This window comes from Neovison vison, chromosome 2, assembly GCF_020171115.1.
Source record: "Neovison vison isolate M4711 chromosome 2, ASM_NN_V1, whole genome shotgun sequence".
In the NCBI taxonomy this organism is placed as follows: Eukaryota; Metazoa; Chordata; class Mammalia; order Carnivora; family Mustelidae; genus Neogale; species Neogale vison.
Window position 1 is genome coordinate 198,821,367 of NC_058092.1, and position 21,180 is coordinate 198,842,546.

The 21,180-nt window shown below is 51.8% G+C and overlaps 2 protein-coding genes and 1 non-coding gene across 3 annotated transcripts; 2 read left to right on the forward strand and 1 right to left on the reverse strand.

The window, feature by feature from the left end:
- Positions 1-207: 207 nt before the first annotated feature.
- ZNF488 (zinc finger protein 488) lies at positions 208-1,188 on the forward strand. The gene has a single exon (XM_044236600.1). It carries the CDS (start codon positions 214-216, stop codon positions 1,186-1,188), a length of 975 nt encoding a protein of 324 aa, XP_044092535.1. The 5' UTR covers positions 208-213.
- A 7,465-nt stretch (positions 1,189-8,653) lies between these two features.
- Positions 8,654-8,757, forward strand: LOC122901586. Its single transcript, XR_006383582.1, has one exon. It is a non-coding gene; the product is annotated as a U6 spliceosomal RNA (small nuclear RNA).
- A 1,051-nt stretch (positions 8,758-9,808) lies between these two features.
- RBP3 (retinol binding protein 3) lies at positions 9,809-20,292 on the reverse strand. Its single transcript, XM_044236829.1, has 5 exons — positions 17,248-20,292; positions 14,795-14,985; positions 12,753-12,895; positions 10,982-11,319; positions 9,809-9,898 (listed from the first exon to the last, which is right to left on the reverse strand). The coding sequence occupies exons 1-5, from the start codon at positions 20,290-20,292 to the stop codon at positions 9,809-9,811; spliced, it is 3,807 nt and encodes a 1,268-aa protein (XP_044092764.1).
- Positions 20,293-21,180: the final 888 nt, after the last annotated feature.

Genomic DNA, 21,180 nt, shown 5'->3' on the forward strand with positions numbered 1-21,180 from the left:
CACAAGACAAAGATGAAGAGCGCATGTCTCATTGCTGTCGCTTCCTCTCTGTGCAGAGTCCTGTGGTCCAAGCGTGGCTGGTGCAGCCAAGGGGAGCTCTCCAGTCTCAGGGATCCTCCCTGCACCAAGCCTTCCAGAACACCAGCACCCCCGAAGACCGACAGCTGTTGGGGCCTCCACCTTCGTCAGCCGGCTCACACCCTGCTGGTGAACATGGCTGCTGGGAAGGGTGCTGTGTGGAGCTCTTCAGCTGAAAACAGATGGCGGCTTAGTGAAGCTGACCAGGGCAAGGGTTGCAAGCCAGTGCTGCTGGAGAAAACCAACCACCTGGACTCTGAGGCTGCCCCAGGCAGTGGGGGCCAGCATGAGGCCTGTGCTGAGCTGGTGCCATCAGCCACCCCAGGCAGACTCAGACTGGGAAGGCCAACGTCGCAGAAGGTATGCTGGGAACAGGGGCAGAGCGCCTTCACGGAGGTGCCTCGGCTCAACAAGAGGCTGGTGGGTGTGCAGGCCAAGGAGAGGGAGCATGATAACCCCACAGGCCAGCGTGGTCCCCAGCAGCTGACCCAGGATATCCCCAGGGATCCAGCTGGCAGCAAGGTCTTCTCTGTGTGGCCCAGTGAAGCCCGAGGGGAACAGAGAAGTGCCTTCAGCAAACCAGCCAGGTGTCCTACAGGGAGACGGGGGCCAACCTCTATATTCCAGGCAGGTGCACCTGCAGATGTCCTTGGGGAGCTGTTGGGACTCATCAACACGGTAGATGTCCCTTGTTGGGGTCAAATTTCAAATTCTAAGTTTTTGGTGGGTGATTTCTGGCATCTGCAAATGTTGCCACAAAATGCTCCTGTCTGTAGTGCTTTAGTGGGTGCCCCCACACTGTGGCGAAAGCATGCCATGGGCCAGATGCCCATGCCCTCATCGTCCTCCTCCTCTGCCTCTTGGGCTCTGCTGCCACCCACGTTCACATCCCTGGGCCTGTGCACCCAGAACTGGTGCGCAAAGTGCAACCTGTCCTTTCGCCTGACCTCTGACCTGGTCTTTCACATGCGGTCCCACCACAAAAAGGAGCACGCAAGGCCTGACCTACATTCTAAGAAGCTGAGAGAAGAAGCCCTCACATGTCCCATTTGCCATGAATCCTTCCGGGAGCGCCACCACCTGTCTCGGCACATGACTTCTCACAGTTAGCCACTGTCTGTGGAGCAAACCTGTAGGGGCAGCTTCTAGGCTTTGGCATGGAACCAGAGATGGCTCACGGGTGGGTCCTTTGGAAAGGCTGGTCAGACTTGTCTGCAGGACCATCTGCATTGGAGTTTGTAGACGAACAGCTTGGTCATCATTTGAAAAAGAGAAGTCCTTGAAAAAGAGAATCCTCAGCTCTGATGTGTTTTGATCGAAATAAAGTCATGCAATAAAATGATAGGCTTTGTAAACCTAGGGCATCGGGACTGTGAGGCACACCATGGAGGTCCTGCTCCTGTCACCTTTCTGTTTGTTCCATGTGGAGGCAAGTTCGGGCTTTGGAGGCAGACAAACCTGGATTCAAAGCTTTCGCATATTAGCCCTGACCTGGGACACATTGCTTTAACCGAGTTAAAGCCCCAGTATTCTTATCTGTAAATGCAGAGGGTGAACACCTGTGTCTTAGGGGTGTTGTCAGGGTTATGTGGGAAGATGTGTGGAAATAGCTTGCATGACACTTGGCACAGTGTGATCACTAAGTAAATGATATTTATTATTGTCCAGATCGGTCAGCTGTTGTTAAATAACAAAATCTCACTGTCAAACAACTTAAAGCCTCTATTTCTCACTTGAGGGTCTACGGGTTGGCAGGGTTGAGTTGGTCTTGGCTAGGCTTGGCTCCAGGTCACAAATCATCTCTAAGTTCATATGTTTTACTCTAGTACTTATGGGCTTCTCAGGTAATACTTCGCTCATGTTTATGCCAAGAACCCAAGAAGGAAAATCCAAATACAGAAGCACACGTCAAGTTTCTGCTTGAGTCACTTTTTCCTTTTTTTTTTTTGAGAGAGAGAGCGAAAGAATTCAAGAGTATGGAGGGAGGGGCAGAGAGATAGGATCTTAAACAGGTTCCATGCTCAGCATGGAGGCGGACACAGGACTGGATCTCAATACCCTGAGATCAAGAACTGAGCCGAAACCAAGAGTCAGATGTTTGACCATTGCCTGAGCCATCCCAGCATCCCTTGGGTCACTTCTATGTACATCCTCTCAGCCAAAGCAAGTCAGTGGCCAGGCCCAAAGTAAATGGGTGATGACCACAGTGAGGCCATGATGAGGGGGCAGATGTGAAATCCTACCAAAGAGGCATGAAGAATTGGGATCAGTAATTCAACCAACACTCGCTCCATGGTTCTTCACATTCTAAATATGTAAATTCAGACTCACACACCCCTTAGCTCTCAGGAAGTGATCATGTACAACAGTTTAGGCTTAAAACTTTGTGGGAATTAAGAAAGCTCTGGCTACCAGAACCTACTGCATATTGTGTTTCTCTCGGTAACTGCTCTGTTTATCTGCCTTTGTCCTTGTAAACCTCAGGTCCTAAACTCCGATGTAACTCAGGCCAGTCTGTGTGTAAGGCCATCAGCTGGGAGTTCTTTTGAGTCAGTGAGTTCTTTTGACTGGTTTCCACTTCCCTTTGAGAACATGTTCATTTGATCTGCAATTTTCAACCCTCTGGAGGGGCCACCCGTGCAGAGCTCAGGCTGTGGTTGGGAAACTGCTGCTGGGGCATCTTAGCAGCCAGTGATCCACCCACACAGCCCCCAAACCTGACCTTTTCTCTCTCTTTCCATGTGCCCACCTGGTGCAGGCAGCAGCTCGTCCCACCTGGCCCACCCAACCCCCATCCCCTTGACTCTCTTTCCCCTCCCCTTCCACCCACACACCCCTCTATTCTCCACCCAGAGCCAGCCATTTATTCACTCATTTATTGATCTCCCCAGGCACCCCTGCTGTGTCATGCTCAGTGCCAGTCCCCGGGGGAGACCCCTGAATTCCGCCCATGGTCCTTGTTCGGGTCTGTAACCTAGTGTATGGCGTGACAGATGCCAAACAGAGGTCTGTGTGGGGTGCCGGGCACATGGAAGCAGGCCCGCACCAGACTTGTGGGAGGGGAGGGCAGGGCTCCCAGAGGCTCCTGAGGAGTGGGGGCAAGAGCAGATTGTGGAAGTTCAGCAGGTGCTGGAGGTTTAGATGGAGGGTGTTGGATAGGGTGGGGGGGAGCAACAGAGCTACAGATGCTCTAGAATGCTACAAGGTCTGTGTGAGAACCGAGTGAGATGGAGATGGAGGAAGGCCTCCGAGGGCAGGAGTTTGGCCCAGAGCACAGGACTGCTGGCTCTGAGAGGCACTTTGGGGAATCCTCTGGCTGCAGGGGGAAGGGTGGTCTGGAGGAGAGGAGAGGACCTCCTGAAGGAGCCTCCACATCTGGAAGGAGCCAGCAGTGCTCCCTGCTGGCACCAATGGAGCACCTCCATTCTTGCAGGCTCCCTTCCCTGAGAGAGACAAGGGATGCTCTGTAAGATGGTCCCTTTCCCCACAGAAGGGGACTGAAGCTTTGGGGAGCCTCCTTCCTCTGCCATTCCATGTGGGTAAGGAAAGGGCGCCCCCTGGAGTGTGAACCTGAGGCTCCCCATGATTCAGGGACATACATCGTTGAATCTGCATGACACACGTGGAAGGTAGGTCTTTAATTCCCATATTACTGCAGAAGAAACTAAGCTCCAAGAGGTTAAGCGTCTCTTCTAAGATCATAGGTTCAGGAGAAATGGTGCAAGAATACAGTCCCAGGACCACCGAGTTCTGAGCTCACATCCTTCCCAGCCTGGCATGCGTCTGCTCAGCATGTGGTTATGTGGCATCGTGGATGGTTTACAAATAGGATTAAGGGTCAGGTACTAACCCCTTCTAAAATTTCACCTTGCACCCTCCACACACGCCCACATTTCCTATCACCCTTTCCTTGAACACTTTTCTATTATCTTGTATGTTACATGAGTTTACTGATTTGTCTTATTTACAGTGTCTCTCCCATTACTGGAACATAAGCTCTACGAGGGATTTTTGGCTTTGTTCACTTTGGTATCTGCAGCAGGAAGAACAATGTAGGAACGTAGTAGATGTTCAACAAACATTTGTTGAATGAATGAATGAGTGAATGAATGAGATGCCTGATTCCAGTCTCACCCTTGACAAACCCAGAGTTAGCTGCTCATAAGTGTTTTGACAACTGTCAGATTATGTGCACTGCTGTCCTCTTCTGGCTTATTGGATTGGTCCATATTTCTGTGAAATCACTTTGAAAGGCACAAGTGTACTACACTAAAGCAGAATCGAAATTTGAAATGGAAAGGGACTCTAGAGCTCTCCTGCACCCTCTCACTTTATAGCAGTGAGCACTGAGGTCCCCTGATGAGCAGACCTGCAAAGTGAAGCAGGGTAAGCAGTGGGGAGGTCAAGGCTGGGACCCCTGAAATGTCAGCCTGGGCATCTTCTGTGACATGCCCGCATGCCTCTAAGAACATTGGCTATAGCCACACGCAGAATTACTACTAACAGTGACCCCATCATTTTAAAGCAAGGGAGGCATTTTGAAAAATATTAAAGCTAACCAAATAAAAGTTATGAAGAAACATAACAGAACATCTTCCCCCAACTTTATAAGATGCAGTCTGTTTTAATAAAAAGTAATGGACATGCAAGTTGCTTTGCAGCCATTGAAATTGACAAACTCCAAAATGACTTGTGGAAATGATGACTTACAGTTTATGAATGTGGCAGCTCCTACTTGTCACCAGTCTGGGTTCCCAAAGTCCCTTTAGCAGTCAAATCCTGTCTCATCCCTTCTTCTCTCCTGCCCTTCCAGAGTAGTCGCTCTGAATTATGACTTTGTTTAAGCTCCCTCTGCCACCTTCCATACTAGTTAAGAGTTGGCTGGTGATGTTGCCACAAAACATCACATCAGTGATGTTTTTAAGTCTTTAAGTCTGAGGTAAGAATGACAACATTCCTTAAATTCTCTATATCTAATTTAAACTGATTTGCATCCCAGTCCTGTGGTTCTGGTAAGATATGCCATTCGTCATTTTCAAATTCCTCCCCTGTATTTCAAGTTCACAGAAAGTTCCCCCAATGTGCCCCACCTAGGATGCTGGCCTCCCTGAGTGTCACATGTTCTCCCCATGGGGCACTGGTATCTTTGTCCCTGTCTTCCAATGTGTTCAGATTCCTCCCCTCTGCCAGGATCTTGGGTCTTGGCTCTTTTCTGGTCATGTTGTCATTACTGATGTCACACAGAAACCACTGAGTCAATGAACAGGAAGGCTTGACTAATTTCTTGGAAGAGGCGAGGGAAAATACCTTCTAGTGGTTGGGACAATGGCAATGTATATCTTAATCTCCCAAGAAGCAGCCATTCAGTTAAGAATCAGCACAAAGTGTGCTAATGAGGAATTCTGAATTCAGGTCGATTTTAGTTCTTGGTTGTAACCAAAATCTGCTTTATACCTCCCTGTTTTTATCTGGAGAAGAAGTAAAACCTTAACAAGGCTGGGATCCTAGATTTCAACTTCTGGCCAGTTCCTGAATCTTAGATTGTAAAGACAGGGTATCCTACTCAAATGACTCTATAATTAGATTAATGGACATGAGTGAAGTCCCCTGGGCTTAGGGAAGGGGAGGGAAGAAGAAGGAGGGTGGGTCTGACACCTAGAATTCCTGTGTCCTGGGTGAAGGAAAGCTCTTCAGTGCCAGGATGAATTCAGGCCTCAAGAAAGGCTAGAAATAAGTATATATGTGAAATCAGTGATTCAGTTGGTTTTTGAAAGCTGATAGACTGAATAACGTGGACTTAAGGAAGCACATTCGTGGTGGTGGTGATGGGGAGGGAGAGGAACGGCCAGCTGGAGACCCCTGACTATTATGTATCCCGACTTGGAAGAGACTGGGTGCTGGGCCCAGTCCTGCTAACCTCACACAAACCACCCTATTCTTCTGAGCAGAAGAAGAGAACCTTTAGCAAGGAGCTGACACTAGTTGTTGTAAGGTGAACCAGACATCCTCCCTTTTCTTGAAAGGTGCTGGCGCCCCCTGGAGGCAGCGTGCCTCCCCAGCAGTCCACTTATCTTCAGAGAGGGTTTTATGTACCTTGGTTAATTGCATAGCTTTGTTTTTGTTTTTTTGTAGTAGAAGTCATGAGAAAGGACTAAATATCATATTGTAAGAGATAAATCCCATAGAAAAATGTTTAGTTTTTCAAAATAAATTATTCTCCACAGTGTTTTGATTTGTGCCACTTCCCAGGAGAGAATTTCCGGAAACCAATTTTGAATGGGGGTTGGGAGGCAGTACATTTTGGGAGGAGGGTTGGGGTTCCTTAAATTTAACATTTTCTTCCCTGGCTGTCTTGTATTTTCCTGGGGGAGGGAGACAGGAAGCCAGTGGCCTCTGATACCCTTGCGATTCTAAGCTGCTTGGATTAGCAAGCTATTTTCACTGCCAGCTGTCCTCATCAGCAAAGGAGGTCCTCAGGCCAGGTGGCGGCTAATCCTATAGGGCCTGGGAGGTAAGAGATGGGCGCCCTCCAGTGGGGATCTCCTAGGCAGGTTTCTTGGCCCACAAATGTTTTTTTCTGAGCCATGTCCTCTCATTGCATTAAAGGTGTTATATGCAAACAAGGAATCATGGAACACTAATTACATCAAAAACTAACTATGTGCTGTATGGTGACAAACATGACACAATAAAAAGATAAATAAAGGTGTGTGGATAACCAAGGCCCTCACTGACATGCAAACATGGTCATTGGCTGTGTGGGGCTGTGTGGGGAGATGCAGAGACATAGCAAGAAGGAGGGCAAGATGGAAAAAGGGCTGGGGTCCTTCTCTCTGATGCTCCAGTGTGGTCCCTGGCCCCTGCTGGACTGGAGGCTTCAGACAGTCTCTAGCAAGGATCCGGACGGTGAAGGTCCAGCCCGTCTGTGGGCGGGGGTTACCTTGGGAAATGGGGAGGACAGGTTGGCCCAGCCCTTCTCACTGCAGGTCGGTGGGTGCCTTGGTGGGGGTTAGTTCTTAAGCAGGGGGAGACCTGAGAAGGTTTCATGTCAGAGCTATAGCCCTGACTGCAGGCTGAGCCACAGAAATGGGGGTAGGAGTCTGCGGTAAGGATTTAAGAACCAAGCCAGGACCCCAAAACAAGGGAGAAGGAATGGCTGGTGGGCCCAGGGCAGAGTGTTATTAACTCAGACAACTCATCATCCTGGGGACGGTGTGGACACAGTGGGGTGGGGGTAGAGAGGAGGCAGTTTGGGTAAGTTCTCAGATCTCTGCCTTAATCTCAGGAGGGAGGTGTGGCTGTGCACAAGACAGGATCTTGGGGACAGGAGTAGGCCTTAGCCAAGCAAGGTGAGAGAAGGTAGAGGTAATGAGCTCATACCGGGATATCAAGAGCTCAAGAGGCCTGTAGTCTTTTGGAGCAGAGGTTCCTAGACAGCTGGGGGTCACATGGCTCTCCCACTGGAAGAGAGGCCTAGTGGGATTTTGTTTTCCTTTTCCTATTTCTCAAGTCTTCAGTCTCCAAGCGGGTAACAATGCAAGAAAACCTGTTCAGGAACACTGACACTTTCTCTTTGGTCTGAACAGGACCCTTTTGGTCCATTTCTCCCACTTTAGTCCCTCTTCCCAGACCAGGCCCAGGGCCTCTTCATGATATGGTAGAAACAGCAGGGTTTTTGGAGCCAGGCAGGTGTGGGTTCAAAGCTCACCTATCCCCTAGCCCAGCTTCACCAGACAGAGCAGTTCGTCGTTTTAAAAAAAGAAAAAAATTCTGTGGTTGATGGAAGCAGAAAAAGAGGTCTTAAGGGGAGCCTGACCTGCACTCAGTTTTGGAAAGCCATGCTGAGAGCTCCGGGTGGATAATGGGCAGGAAAAATGAACTACTCAGCAGGACCTCAGCCATGGTCAGGCAGGGGACCGCCTCTGGAAAATGTTTCTCTCATTCCTGCTGAGTAGGGATATAACTCCGCTGCCCTTCACACTGGGCATCTGGCCACAGCTGCTGCCCAGCTCTCCCTTGCTTAAATATTCAACTTGCTTAGACTGATGGAATATTCTGCATAGGAAACTCTATGATTGGCCCAGGAAAGACCTTGTACCTATACCCTGCTGGCCAGGGAGCTGGGAAAGTGAACTTCTGCTGTGTCCAGCTTAATGGTGGGGAAGTGGTGTTAGATGGCATTGGCTGGACCCTGGATTGTTTCATTTCATCTTCATAGCCCTGGAGGTGCAATTATGCCTCTCATTGTACAGATGAGAAAACCGAGGCCCAGGGAAATGAAGCAAGTTGGCCAGGATTACATAACTAGGAAGTGGCTGGCCAGGCTTTTTCCCCAGGACAGGTTCAAGACGGAACCGGTCTTGAACCTGGGAACCTGGGCTCCCAAACACCTCACTGCTATTAGTGATTCTGTTTCCCACAGGTTCATATGGGGAGCGATTCTCTGAACATTTAAAGGGGGGGTGGCCTAAAGGAGGACATGTGTCTATTGTGCTACCCATGTGACCTCCTGTGAATTATTGAGCTTAACTGAGTGTCAGCTGACTACTGTTGAAACGGTAAGAATGGTTGTCCAGTGCTCGCTTCAACAGCACATACACACAAATCACAACGACACAGAGATTAACATGGCCGCTGTGCAAGGATGACATGCAAATTCGTAATGTGTTCCATTAAAAGAAATGGTTGTCCATGCACTGTGAAGCTTGGAAGAGAACTATTTATGTCATCTACCCTAAGAGTTACCCATCCCTTCCCTTCTTTAAGACCCATGGAGATGTGTGCCGTTGGCAGACCCCCAGCACCTAACCTAACACCTTAAACGAAATCAGCTGTCAATAAATGTCAGTTGTGTAAATCAAGGAAATCCAAATGATGTCATAAGAAAACCCATGGAAAAAAATAAGCAATTACTAGTGATCACTAAGGCATGGTAGTGACTCAAGATGTAATTTATTTATTTCATTTTTGGAATAATGACTGCTACATTTGAAAATTATGATCTATGCTTAATTATAAGGATTTAAGAAAAAAAGAAAAGTATAAAGACATACACATAAAATATTACCCCTGATTCTACCACCTAGAGGAACCATTGTTTGATTTAGGTAGTCCTCAGATAGCTGTGTGTGGAGAGGGGTGGGAAGAGAGAGAACCCCTAGAATATAAGCATGTAGGGGTGTCACACATCTGCTCAGATATTATTAATAGGTCTAACAAAGAAAAGGGTGAGATCCCCGTATCCATGCTCCTGCTAATGTTCAATCATGCACTTAACCTTATTTGAATTTAGCAGAAGGAAGAGGAACTGGAGTGCCTTCCATCAGAGCTTTCCTATTTAGACAGGGTTGGTTCAAGGTTTTCCAGGTGACCATGTCCCTAGATATTGGTGGTGACCCACGGGTGTGCTCAGACTTCACAGCTCCCTGGGACCTGGAGAGGGGGCTGTGAATTCAGTGAAATCAGCTCAGTGCCCTGGGGGATGTCACCCATGGCAGCTCCAGGCTGGACTCACCAGACAGCAAGCCCAGATGACATGAGGACTTTATCCTCACTAGACATCTTGGAGCTCAGGCTCTGAGAGCACTAACTGGGGGCTGTGGAATGTCCCCACTATTCCAGCTTCATCCCTACCATGACTTTGGGCAGGTAGCAGAAGTGTCTTACTTTAGGGTCCCTGATGACTCCCAGCAGAGTAAGATTGCTTGGATCCCAGGGCCAGCCAGGGGCCTCATTCCTCCAGGTTACCCACAAGCTCCCCATCTCCTTCTGGGGCTTGCTTGGCCTTGGAAGAGGTCTTGAGGGCTGCCAGCTTCTCTTCCTGTTAGGAGTCCGTTTGGTCGCTGGAGTCAGCACAGTGATAGGCTGCATGAGGCCAAGAAGGGCAGGCACCCAGACTCCCACCCAGGGCCACTCTCCCCTCAAGCTGTAACTATGCATGGCACTAGAGCTCACTTTTTGGTCCCTGGCAGAAGCTGGAGAACAAGGCCATGGGAGGAACACGTGAACGGATGAGAGACTTGCCACATAGAATTGGGCTGGGAGGATTCTAAGTGAAACTGGACCTGTCTTCAAGTGTCTAAGGACTGCCATCTGGAGGAAAACAGACTTGCTGACAGATACTCATGTGTGTTTTTTGGGCATCAGGTGCTGTGCTAAGTGGGGGGCAGTAGGAGCCAGGGTGAGTAGGACCCTGGAGAAGCATGATGGTGACAGAAACAATCCCAGAGCACGGGGAAGGTACAGATGCAGGGAGAGCAGAGCGGGAACAATGTGCTGGGGATGTGTGTGTGTGGGGGGGTCCCTGGCCTGCTGGCCTGCGCTGTCTCACAGGGGATCCGCCAGCTGAAGGCAGCCCCCGAGGACTGGGTGTATGTGTGTGAGGAAGGGAATACCCAGTGAGTGCAGACTACATACCAGCTTTCAAAGTCTCCCTGCAAAACATCTCATTCATCATGTTTATCCTGAGGAAATGACACTACTGTGGATATAGTTGCTTAAATAAATTACACTATGTAAATAAGTATCACCTGTTTCTTTTAACTACTAGAAAATGACGAATGGCGCATGTGCTGGTACCTGCGACTCTAGTCATTAACTCTATTGGTTGGAGCTGCTCTGGACCAGGGGTCGGCCATTAAGAAGCAGGGGTGCAGGTGCCCCTGGACTTCACTTCCCCAAAATAACTACTATGGAGGGGGCTGCCTCTGAGGGGTGAGGTCCCTGTCCCTAGAGGCCCAAACAGAGATGTTGGCAGTGGTGAAGAGACCACTGGATGAACTCCAAGGGTGCCTCCAGCTCTGACTCTACCAGAGTTCAGCAGCCCCCTTTGCTGCCCTTCGGAGCCTCAGGCAGGACCCCGAGCTGGAGCGCCCTTTGTCTGTGGTCCGGAAGTCCCTCCCACCCCGGGGCTCCGCCTGGCCCTCAGCAGAGTGTGCTGGAGCATCTCCTTGGCTCTGGTGAGGGCTGCCTCAGCAGGAACAGCCACATGGGGCACCACGCCCACCCCTTCCCAGGAGCTGCCATCAGCAGCCCCCACTGAGCGGGCCGTGGGGATGGTGATGTAGAGATGGGTGTCGTCTACGTGGTAGGTTTGCGGTGGTTGGCAGCCACCACTGGTCACCTCCCCAATGATGAGTGCCCGGCCCAGCCTCTTCATGATGTAGGTAAATTCCTCTGCAGCGCCGGCTGTCAGGGCACTGGTCAGAATGGCCACGTTCTTCTTGGAGCCGTAGCGTTCACCTGGAAAATAGAAGGTCCTTCAAGATGGCGAGTACCAACCATTCAGCACCCCGGGGCACCTGCCTTCTCTTTGCTGTCTGGACCAGCAGAGAGGAAGGCCTGGAATTTAGTTCTGTGGCCTCGTGTCCACGTGGAAATCACTCCTTCCTGAGCCCCAGCTCTGCATCTGTAAAATGGAGATGAGAATGTGTGCCCCAGAAAAGGAGGTTCTTCTTCTTCATGAATAATGAGAATGCCTAACCTGACCAGTCTTACTTTTCCTCCAGAATCCAGGAAGAGCCAAACGTGCAAATTCAGGGCAACAACTCTCTAGGGCAGCGATGTCTGATAGAAATGCGACACGAGCCAAAATGTGAGCCTCAGGTGTCACTCTAAGTTTTCTAGGAGTCACTTTAAACAAGTGAAAAGAAACAGATGAAGTTAATCCTAATAATGTTTTATTTAACTCAGTAGAGCTCAAAAATGTAATCCACAAAAATTATTGAGATATTTTACATCCTTATTTTTCCATAAAAAGTCTTCCAAATCTGGTGTGCACTTTCCACTTTCCGCATCTCAGTTCATATGAGCCCTGCTTCCATGCTCAGTGTGGTGTGCAGGTCCCAGGTTAGCCTCCACAATTCTAGGACCTCCTGATCTGCAGATTGGAGTCATTTGTACCTCTTGGTTTTGAATGTCTATTTGAATTTACAATTCACCAGGTTCTAATTTTTATTTACATTTTACAGTATTTTTGAACGTATGTGTTGCAGCTCCCCTTAAATCCTCGTTTGATAAGGTGTATCAGTGAGAACTGTGGGGTGATTTTCTGGTAATATGCATCCCCCCACCGTTGGTCCCCCAGCTCCTTGTTGGATGGGAATATAAGTTCCTTGGTTTGTCGTGCTAAGCAAGGGAGTCAGAGTGAGCCTGTCACCCACAATGGAGCTGTGAGATCCCTGGGCCCGCACTTGCTCCTCTGGCCACTGCTCTGGGCCCAGAGTCACAAACTTTCTTCAAGCAAGTATTCTGAGCTTCTGCTGGAAGCTCAGGCAGGATGGGCCCTAGACACCATCTAGGGTTTGGCGATGGGCAGGGGGATCTTTCTAGTTTTGGATTTGTTTTGTAGTCTGATGCTTGTAGTGGTGAGAGTGGAGGGCATTTTGGTTTTAGACAAACCAGTGTTCAAGTTCTGGCTCTTTCATTTACTAGCTGGGTGATGTTGGATGAGATACTCAACTCAGTTAAGACTCATTTTTTTCTCCTCTAGAAATTAAATATAATGGTAGCATTTTGCAGGGATTAAGGATCATTGTAAAAGTGCACAGCATAGGGCAGGGACTTTATATTCCCATTTACTATTACTTTTCCTTGAACTCAAGCTATCTTTCCTTTCCCTGATTTTCCAGAAGCTTCTGGAATGAGAACAGGAAAAGGAAATCTTCTACACATACCTGCGAGCCGGGAGTGGGTCCAGAGCTCACTGACAGAGTCATTGGGCCGGCTGTAGATTTTGTCCAACAGAATTGGAGGGCCTTCATCGAAGAAGTAGGAGCACAGGGCAGAGATGGAGGAAGTGGGGCCACCAATGTTGAATCTGAGGGAAGGGAAGGAGGAACCACTAGGGAGGAGTTCACAGGGAGGTCCTCAGTTCCCCTCTGAAGAGCCTGGGATCTCTGCCTTGAGGAGGACACTAATACCAGGCAGCCTTAGTACCCCATCCTAGTGCCCCATCTTCCTCCTGCAAAATTCCTTGGTTGGTATTTCCCAGCATATAAGTCTTGAGAATAAGAAGACTTTGTGGTCAAATTTGTACAGAAAATATTGAATGCCATAACTACACCTTCTGATCAAATATTAATACATTATGTGGTATATGCTGTAGAAATTATATTAAAGGCTCTGACAAGTCATGCAGTTGTGAAATTTTTGATAAATTTTCCCCACTTACTGATTACGGACGGCTCTCCTGCACCCTTGAGATGCCTGTGAAGATGCAGCCTTCCCAAGATGTATTCTCCATAATTCCACAAAACCCACTGGACATTTTTGTTGTTGTGTCCTCATGGGGCACTTTGTGTAGCAGAGTGCTCAGAACTGTGGAACTATATTGGGTGGGGCGATGGGGTGGGGGAGGGGAGAGCCTGTGCCTATCCTAGGACATGCACAGGGTGAACTACTTGGGCCTCTGTCTTCTTATTTGTGAACAAGAAATGTGGGCTGGTAATATATGAGGAGTCTCTTCTGATTGATGGTCTAGGATGGCCTGATAGGGCTTAGGACAGGGCTTAGGGCCTGTGACCTCAGCATCTGAACCTCCCCCAACCTCTGGGTGGAAGAGTCTATAAGCAAAGCACACCTGTAGGCTGGGCCACTTCCTTTTATAAATGTGGCCTCACAGTTCAGCAGAAAGGGACTTAGCCTGAGAAGCATCTGCATGTTCAATATGTGTTTGAAGGATAAAATCTTCAGGAGTACGACAGGAGCACTCGAGCACAAGTTCTAGACATAGACACACACACACACACACACACACACACACACACGAGCCCCGGGAGGTGATCCGGACCCCCTAGTGATGACCAAGAGCCATGGCTGAGCTGCAGGTTATGACTCCATCAATTCTGGCAGCTTCCCTCATGCAGCTGGGGGTGGAGGTTTCGGCTCGGTGGGGAGGGGGAGCGGGGGAACATTCTGCTTTGCCCTGTGTCCACAGAGGGTGCCCAGGGCAATCATGGAAGCCTGGGCCTGGTCCCTGCAGGCCTGGACTGTGTTTTCCCACCCCCTCCAAGAGAGAGGTCGCTAGCTGAAAGCATCCCTCTAACAGTCATTTTGTGATGCAAAAAATTCTTTTTGCAACAATAGTGGCTAATTTGCAAATTCTCTCTGGGATTCTGGATTTCTTTCTTTCTTTTCTTTTTTTTTTTTAAGATTTTATTTATTTATTTGACAGAGAGAAATCACAAGTAGGCAGAGAGGCAGGCAGAAAGAGGGGAACTCTGGTTTGCTTTCTTTCTTTCTTTCTTTCTTTAAAATTTTACTTAAATTCAATTAGTCAACTGACATACGGGACTCTGGCTTTGTAATTCTCATGATGGTCATAGGCTGATTTTGTATGACATGAGAGGCACAGCTGTAGGTGGTGGCCTAGCTGTCCCAAACATGATTGATCATCAGAATCACCTGGGATGATGTCTTTCAAGTACACAGATGAGGAGCCCTCACCCCTGGTGCTCTGGTTTCAGTAGGGTGGCACTGGGGCCTGGGAATCTGTTCTCAATGTCTCCCTTTGCCTCTCTCTCTCCACTGAATCCTATGACCAGGCAAGCCTGGGAGTCAAGGGGTAGCCCAGTGACTCTCAGCCTGGAATTAACATTGGGGTCATCTGAGAAGCTTAAAAAGACCACGATTGCTGGGGCTCTCTGCAGCCAATGAAGCCAGGACCCCCAGGGCCAGAGACTTCTGCCCACATCTCCCCACTCCCTGGACCACTGACCTCATGTCAATAATCATGGCGTCCGTGTGCACAATCTTCTTCCAGACGTGCTCCACCAGCAACTCTGACACCTGGGTGAGCAGCTCACAGTCTCCAAACATGTCAAACCTCAGGTAGCCAAGGTTGTCCTCAAACACATTAGTATGAAAGGAGAACTTGATCAAATCCTCAAAGACTTCAGGGGAAGGGATCTGAAAGATCGGTGGGGAAGGGAGGGTAGTGTCAGCGAAGGAGCAGGTTTTACAACTCGGGAAAGTGGGCACCGGAGTTTTCCTTTATACATGAATGACACGGAGGGCTGGGAGGGGACTAACACTTCTGAAAGAAGCAGTAGCTGTCAGGACCTTTTCCAGTGGAGAATCTAGGACATTATGTGGGTCGTGGGCCTGGGATGTGGACCCGAGTTTGGTAGGATGTGGTTGGCAGACTCCTTACAGAGAACACTGTGTGCCAACCCTACTCCAGGGGCCATGTTGTCCAGAGCTGCAAGGCCCAGGTGTGGTCATGGTCTCCACTCTGACTCCTCCTCCCACCCAGACCTCACAAGACACTACCTTGATGACTCTGAATTCTACTTCCTCTCCTTCCCTGGGGAAGGGAGGAAGACATTAGCTAGCTACTGGGCCTCTGAGTCTTTAGTAGCGGTTTGGCCCACTGCTGAGCATATTGGAGCCCTTACCATCACCCTCAGGGCACCCTGTAGCATCCCTATCCTTTCAATGAGGAAACTGAAACACAGAGTGATTAAGTAACTTGCCCAAGGTCACACAGCCAGTGTAGAAGCTGGTATAGAAGCTGAATCCACATGTGACTCTAAACCATGAACCCTGGCTATATTGGAAAGGGGTGAGTCCTCAATTTGGAATCTGGTGGGCCTGTGAGCCTAGCACAGTGCTGGCACATACAAGGCTCCCCCAACCTGCCTTGTGCCTCCTCTTCTTTCTGCAGGACTGCTAGAAGGGCACAGGCTCTGTGGGCTGGAATGAGAGCAAGCAGTGTACAGGGACACTGCTATTAACTGGGACGCCTGGCCTCCCAGGCCTCCTCTGCCCTCGGTCTCAAGCTCTTCGACCATTGATCCCTCTCCTCTGCACCCCCTTTGGGGTTCCATTCACTTTTTTGTAAAACGGGAATGGAGATTCTGCAGTAGTTGCTTCTGGTGCCCTTAGCTCTCCTCTGACTCTGGCTGCCGCCGGCCTTGGCTACAGGGGCCTGCCTCTGGCATACTCCACGTCTTCCCACCCTTTCCTTCAAGACCTTCTCCAAGCTGCTTCAGAGTCTGAGAGAGTTCACACTGGCAGGGGGATGAAGGACAGGAGCTGCAGATCTCATCTGCAGATGGACAGCCCCGGGAGGTCTTCCCTACACTTGTTAGGATCCCACTGGAATCTTCAGAAGCAACAGCCTCAATAATGCACCCACCTGTCCCCCTGCCCTGTTCCCTCCTTCCCACTCTCTTTGCTCCCTCCCTCCTGCTTCAAAGACTGCCTCCCCCACAAACTGCCTGCATCCAAGACCTGCTTTCCAGGGAACCCGAGACAAATTCTGCCCTGCCTACTCAAGACGATGCAGTGAAATGATGGATGATAAACCAGGTGGAGAGATGTTGCAAATGCTGCCTTTCGATGAAGCGCCTAGCTGACAGGAACGTTTGGGGAACCCTTGGTTCATCTGGGCCAAGGGTCTGGAGAACTTTTTCCTCAACCACCCGGCAGCGGAAATCCTCAACCTTGATTGAAACAACTTTCCAGTGTTTCCCCAGACATCCTTACTGGCTTCAAATAAACTGATCACAATAGCCTTGCTCCAAATTTCCCATCCAGCTGGCCCTCGGTTCAGAGTGCACACCCACTGAGCGAGCTCCTTCCAGATGTAGGGAAACCCTAATGACATGCATGGTAGGAGGGGAGGAGAAGACAATCGGGGCCTCACCATGGCTGTGGTTCTTGGGACTGTGCGTCGGCACCCCTGACCATGCCCCAACCCATGTCCCAACTCCATGCTTCAGGTCTGAGACAACTGTGAGGCCAAGACTTCTGTCTGCTTCTCTCTCCACCCCCTCAACTCCTTCCCACAAATTGCAGCCTCCCGAGGCGGGCAGGTGGTGAGAACGAACACAAAACCCGTGTTGCTAGAGGAGGAAACCGTTGTGACTTCTCGTGACCTGACCTTTACCTTACCACTGACTATAGGAAGTGCTGCAAACATTTGCCTTCTGCCCCGCTAAGAATGAACCTCCTTCTCTACAAGGGCTTTTCACACTGAGCTCCTGTGGGTACCAGTGTTCTACAGAGCTGCTCAGGGAGCTCATGGATGCGAGAAGGGGAAGGGATGACAGGAGGAGAGGAAGGGCAAAGTGTGACTGGTGAGCCCTTAAACCCAGAAACAATTCTGGGAGGCCTTCATCTTGCACCATGCACAGAGTCCTAGGCTAAGTGCCCCTCGTATCTCACCTGCATGGGCACGATCCCGGGAATGCGGTCCTTGGCATCCTCGGGGATGTGGGCTGTCTTCAGGTGTGGGTCTCCAGACAGCATCTGCAGGTCGGCGCCCAGCATCTCAGCCAGGGCCCCTTCTGAGGTCACCCTGGAGTAGCGGCCCTGCAGACGGCTCAGCTTGGCAGCCATCTTGGCCCCCAGTTCTGGGGAGGCATAGTTATCGGCCACCAGCTTCCCAGTGGTCTGCAGCACCGTGGGCACCTTGGCACGCAGGGCCACTATGTCCCGGGCTGTGGAGAGGGCCTCACTCATGGGCACAGTGATGTCTGGCTCCACCCCAGCCAGGTCCCAGGCCTCACCTGTGCTGGCACTCAGGGCCATCTGCGTGGGCATGGAGGCATACAAAGGGCTGCTGCCCACCTGGTAGATGCCCACGGAGAGTGCTCCTCCAGCGGTGGGCTCCCCAATGACCGTGGCTCGCTGCAGGTCTTGCATGGTGTGAGCAAAGGCCTCAGCGGCTGACCCGCTGATGTGGCTCATCAGGATGTAGAGGTCCTTGTGGGGGCCGTAGCGCTGACCGGCCACCTGTGGCAGGGTCCACACCTCCGTGACCCTTGAGGTGGCCCTGTCAAAGACAGAGTAGAGGTGCTGGCGGGGCTCTGCCTCAAAGAAATAAGAGCAGAGCAGCGGCACTGCGGTGGAGTAGCTCCCGGGGTTGTACCGCAGGTCAACGACCAGCGCTGCCGTGTCTACCAGCCTTTGCCACACCAGCTGCACCAGCTGTGGCCCGATGGCCTTCACTGTCTCCAGCTCAGCCATGGCGTCGAAGCGCAGGTAACCCAGGTGGCCGGGCAGCACCTCTGTCTTAAACAGGGCTTCGATGAGGTAGGATACCTCCTCTGGGGAGGGGACAGCAGGAGGTGGTGGGGGCACCTCCTCAGCCACCATCTCACCGGGGCTGTGGAACACCAGCAGGCGGTGATCCCCAGACATCTCCTGCAGGTCTGCCGTGAGCTGGGAGGCCAGCGACTCCAGGTCCACAGCAGTGCGGTATGCCCCCTGGGCCAGCTTGGCCCGCAGCAGGGCGCTGGTCTGCCCCACGACCTCTGGCCGCGCGTAGTGCGCCTCCACCAGGTGCCCCGTGCCCTCCACCAAGGCCTCCAGGCTGCGGTGGAACTCTAGCACCTCTTGGGCCCTGTCCAGGGCCTCTTCGGCCAGCACGATGGCATCAGGCACCACGCCGCCCCCCAGCCAGCATTCGCCATGGTTGTCAATGAAGGTGAGAACGGGCACCGTGAGCACCAGGTCCCCCTCTGGCGTTTCCAGCAGGGGCACCGTGCGGGTGTGCAGCAGGCTGCCCGCGGTGATCTCACCCACCAGCGTGGCCCAGCCCAGCGACTGCATGAGGAAGGCCAACTCCTCCGCGGCGGTAGCTGTGCGGTGGCTGGTGAGCAGGTACACGCCGCGCTGGGTGGGGTAGCGCTGGCCTAGCAGCTCCATGCGGCTGAAGTGCTCCTGCGTGACGTTGGTGCGGCGGTCGTACGTGGTGAAGAGGCGCACGGAGCCGGCGTCGGGACCCTGGAAGTAAGAGAGCAGCAGGGGCACAGCCGAGGATGGCCCCCCGGGGTTCTGGCGCAGGTCCATGATGAGGTGCTCCGTGTCCTGCAGGGGCCCCCACACCTGACTCATGATGTAGGGGCTCAGCGCCTCCAGCACCGAGGCGTTGGCAAAGCTGTCAAAGCGGAGGTAGCCCACGTTGCCGGGCAGCACCGACACCTGGAACATAGCGCCCACTAGGGCTCGCCGGGCAGCCTCATTGTCGGGCACCGTGGGGACCACCTCCGGAGGGTCGTCCTCTCCAACTTCGGGCCCAGTAGTTTCCTTGGTCCTGACGGCCCGCACCAGGAGCCTGGGGTCCTCGGACGCAGTCTGCAGACCTGCGTTGAGCTTCGCGACCAGGTCCTCCTCAGAGACCACCGCAGAGAAGTCCATATTGGCCAGGTGGTGCAGCAGAGCGGGCACGCGGTCCACCAAGGTGTAGTAGGCCTGGAGCGCCCCCTGCAGGCGCCGCACCACTCCAGGCAGGGCCCGACGCAAAGTGAGGATGGCCAGGGCTTTCTCTAGGGCCTGCTCCGCTGGTGTCCCCACACAGGGCAGTACCCCGCTGCCCTCCCAGGTCTGGCTGCCCCCTCCCAAAGGCCCTAGAGATCTGGACACGGGCACGGTGAGGAAGAAGTCGGACTGGCCTATCCTTAGCTTCTGGAGGTCAAGGGCACCCCCCACAGTCCGCTCGCCCACCACAATGGCTCTGCGCATCTGTTTGAGGATGTAAGTGATGTCCTCAGCCACACCCCCTGTGTGGCCACTGGTGAGGACCACCACATCCTTGTCCGCACTGTACCTTTCTCCCAGGACCTGGGGCAGGGTCCAGATCTCAGTGGTTGTATTGGAGGGGCGGTCGTAGATGGTATCCACGTGCAGGACTGTGTTCCCTGGGTGCAGGTAGGAGATGAAGTAGGGGATACCAGAAATGTGGCCCCCAGTGCAGTGTCGGAGGTCCAGCACCAAGGCAGAGGTGCCCATGAGCTTCCTCCAGACGCTGGCCACCAGGAAGCTCCCCAGCTTGCTCACCACCTCCTGGCCTGGGATGTCGTCCACACGCAAGTAGCCCACGTTGCCCTCCAGAACCTCGTGGCGGATGCCCTTCTGCAAGCGGGCAAGCAGTTCCTCTTGGGTGAGGTTGGTGAGGGCTGGAGCTTGCCGGGGAGCCTGGAGGGTGCTGGGCTCATAGGAGATGACCAGGCGAGGGTCATTCAAGGAGCTCTGCACCCCGGTGGTCAGCACATGGGCGAGAGTCTGCGGGTCTGAGATGGCGAGTATCTCCCGGCTCTTGATGGCCTGCTCGATGGCTTCCTGCATCCCCATCAGGTTCTCCGGGAAGCAGTAGTTATCCAGGAGGACCTTGGCCATGTCCAGCACCAGGCTTGGCTGGAACAAGTGCGTGGGGCCGGCCAGACCACAGAACAGCGTGGACAAGATCAGGGCCCATTCTCTCGTCATGGAGATCTGGCAGGAGAGCTGCACAAAAGCTCCCTAGACTGTGCGTGAGGCCACGGCACTGCTGTGTGGCTGCCTTCCTCCCTCGTCCTTCTCAGAAGGTGGACAGAAGGTCTGGGGCTAAACTCGGGAATTGGGGTGCGGCTTCCAGCTCCAGTAAGCCTTTAATCCTGTCTAATTCCAGCGCATCAGCCCTGGGGACTGGGGAGCAGGGGCCCAAGTGGTTTGACCCAGAAGGTGCGCTGGATCTCGTCTTGCTGTGCCACCTCTGTCTATAGTAATCTGAGTAACTACCGTTTACTCTGAGTTCCTGCCACACGTCAGGCGCTGCGCTACGCTTCGCAAGGTAACCTTTTTTTTACTAGAGCTTAGCAAAATAAGAACTATTAACTGGCTCTCAACAGCATTTCCCCACCACACCAGGTGATCCGCTTGCCAGTAACTAGGTAGGACTCATTGGAACCCTGGCTCTGTGACTCTCTACTCTGTGGCCTTAGGGAAGTGGCTTACTTATTATGTAAATTAACTAAGAAACTATGCGTAAAGCATCTCTTGGTTTCAGGCAAGAAGGGAGCATTCCCTTATTGGTAATTTCTCCGTGGTGGAAATGATCTCCACCGCATGGCTGAAGAAATGGAGCTCTGTAGCTCCCTGCAGCCCATCATTTTAGGTGGGGGTTGAGGAGACATTGAGACCAAGTCTGGGGAAGGGGGTGCAGTCGGCTCCGACAGTGCAGAGGCTGAGTCTGAGGCTGCCATCCACTTCAGAGGTGGAAGTTAATTTCTATGTCTTGCTAATGCATCTGGGGAATTGGCCCCCCAACCCCTTTCCAACAGTAAGAATACAATGTCTAGACCTCACTGGTATATGTGGTGTATGGGTGGGGTGTCC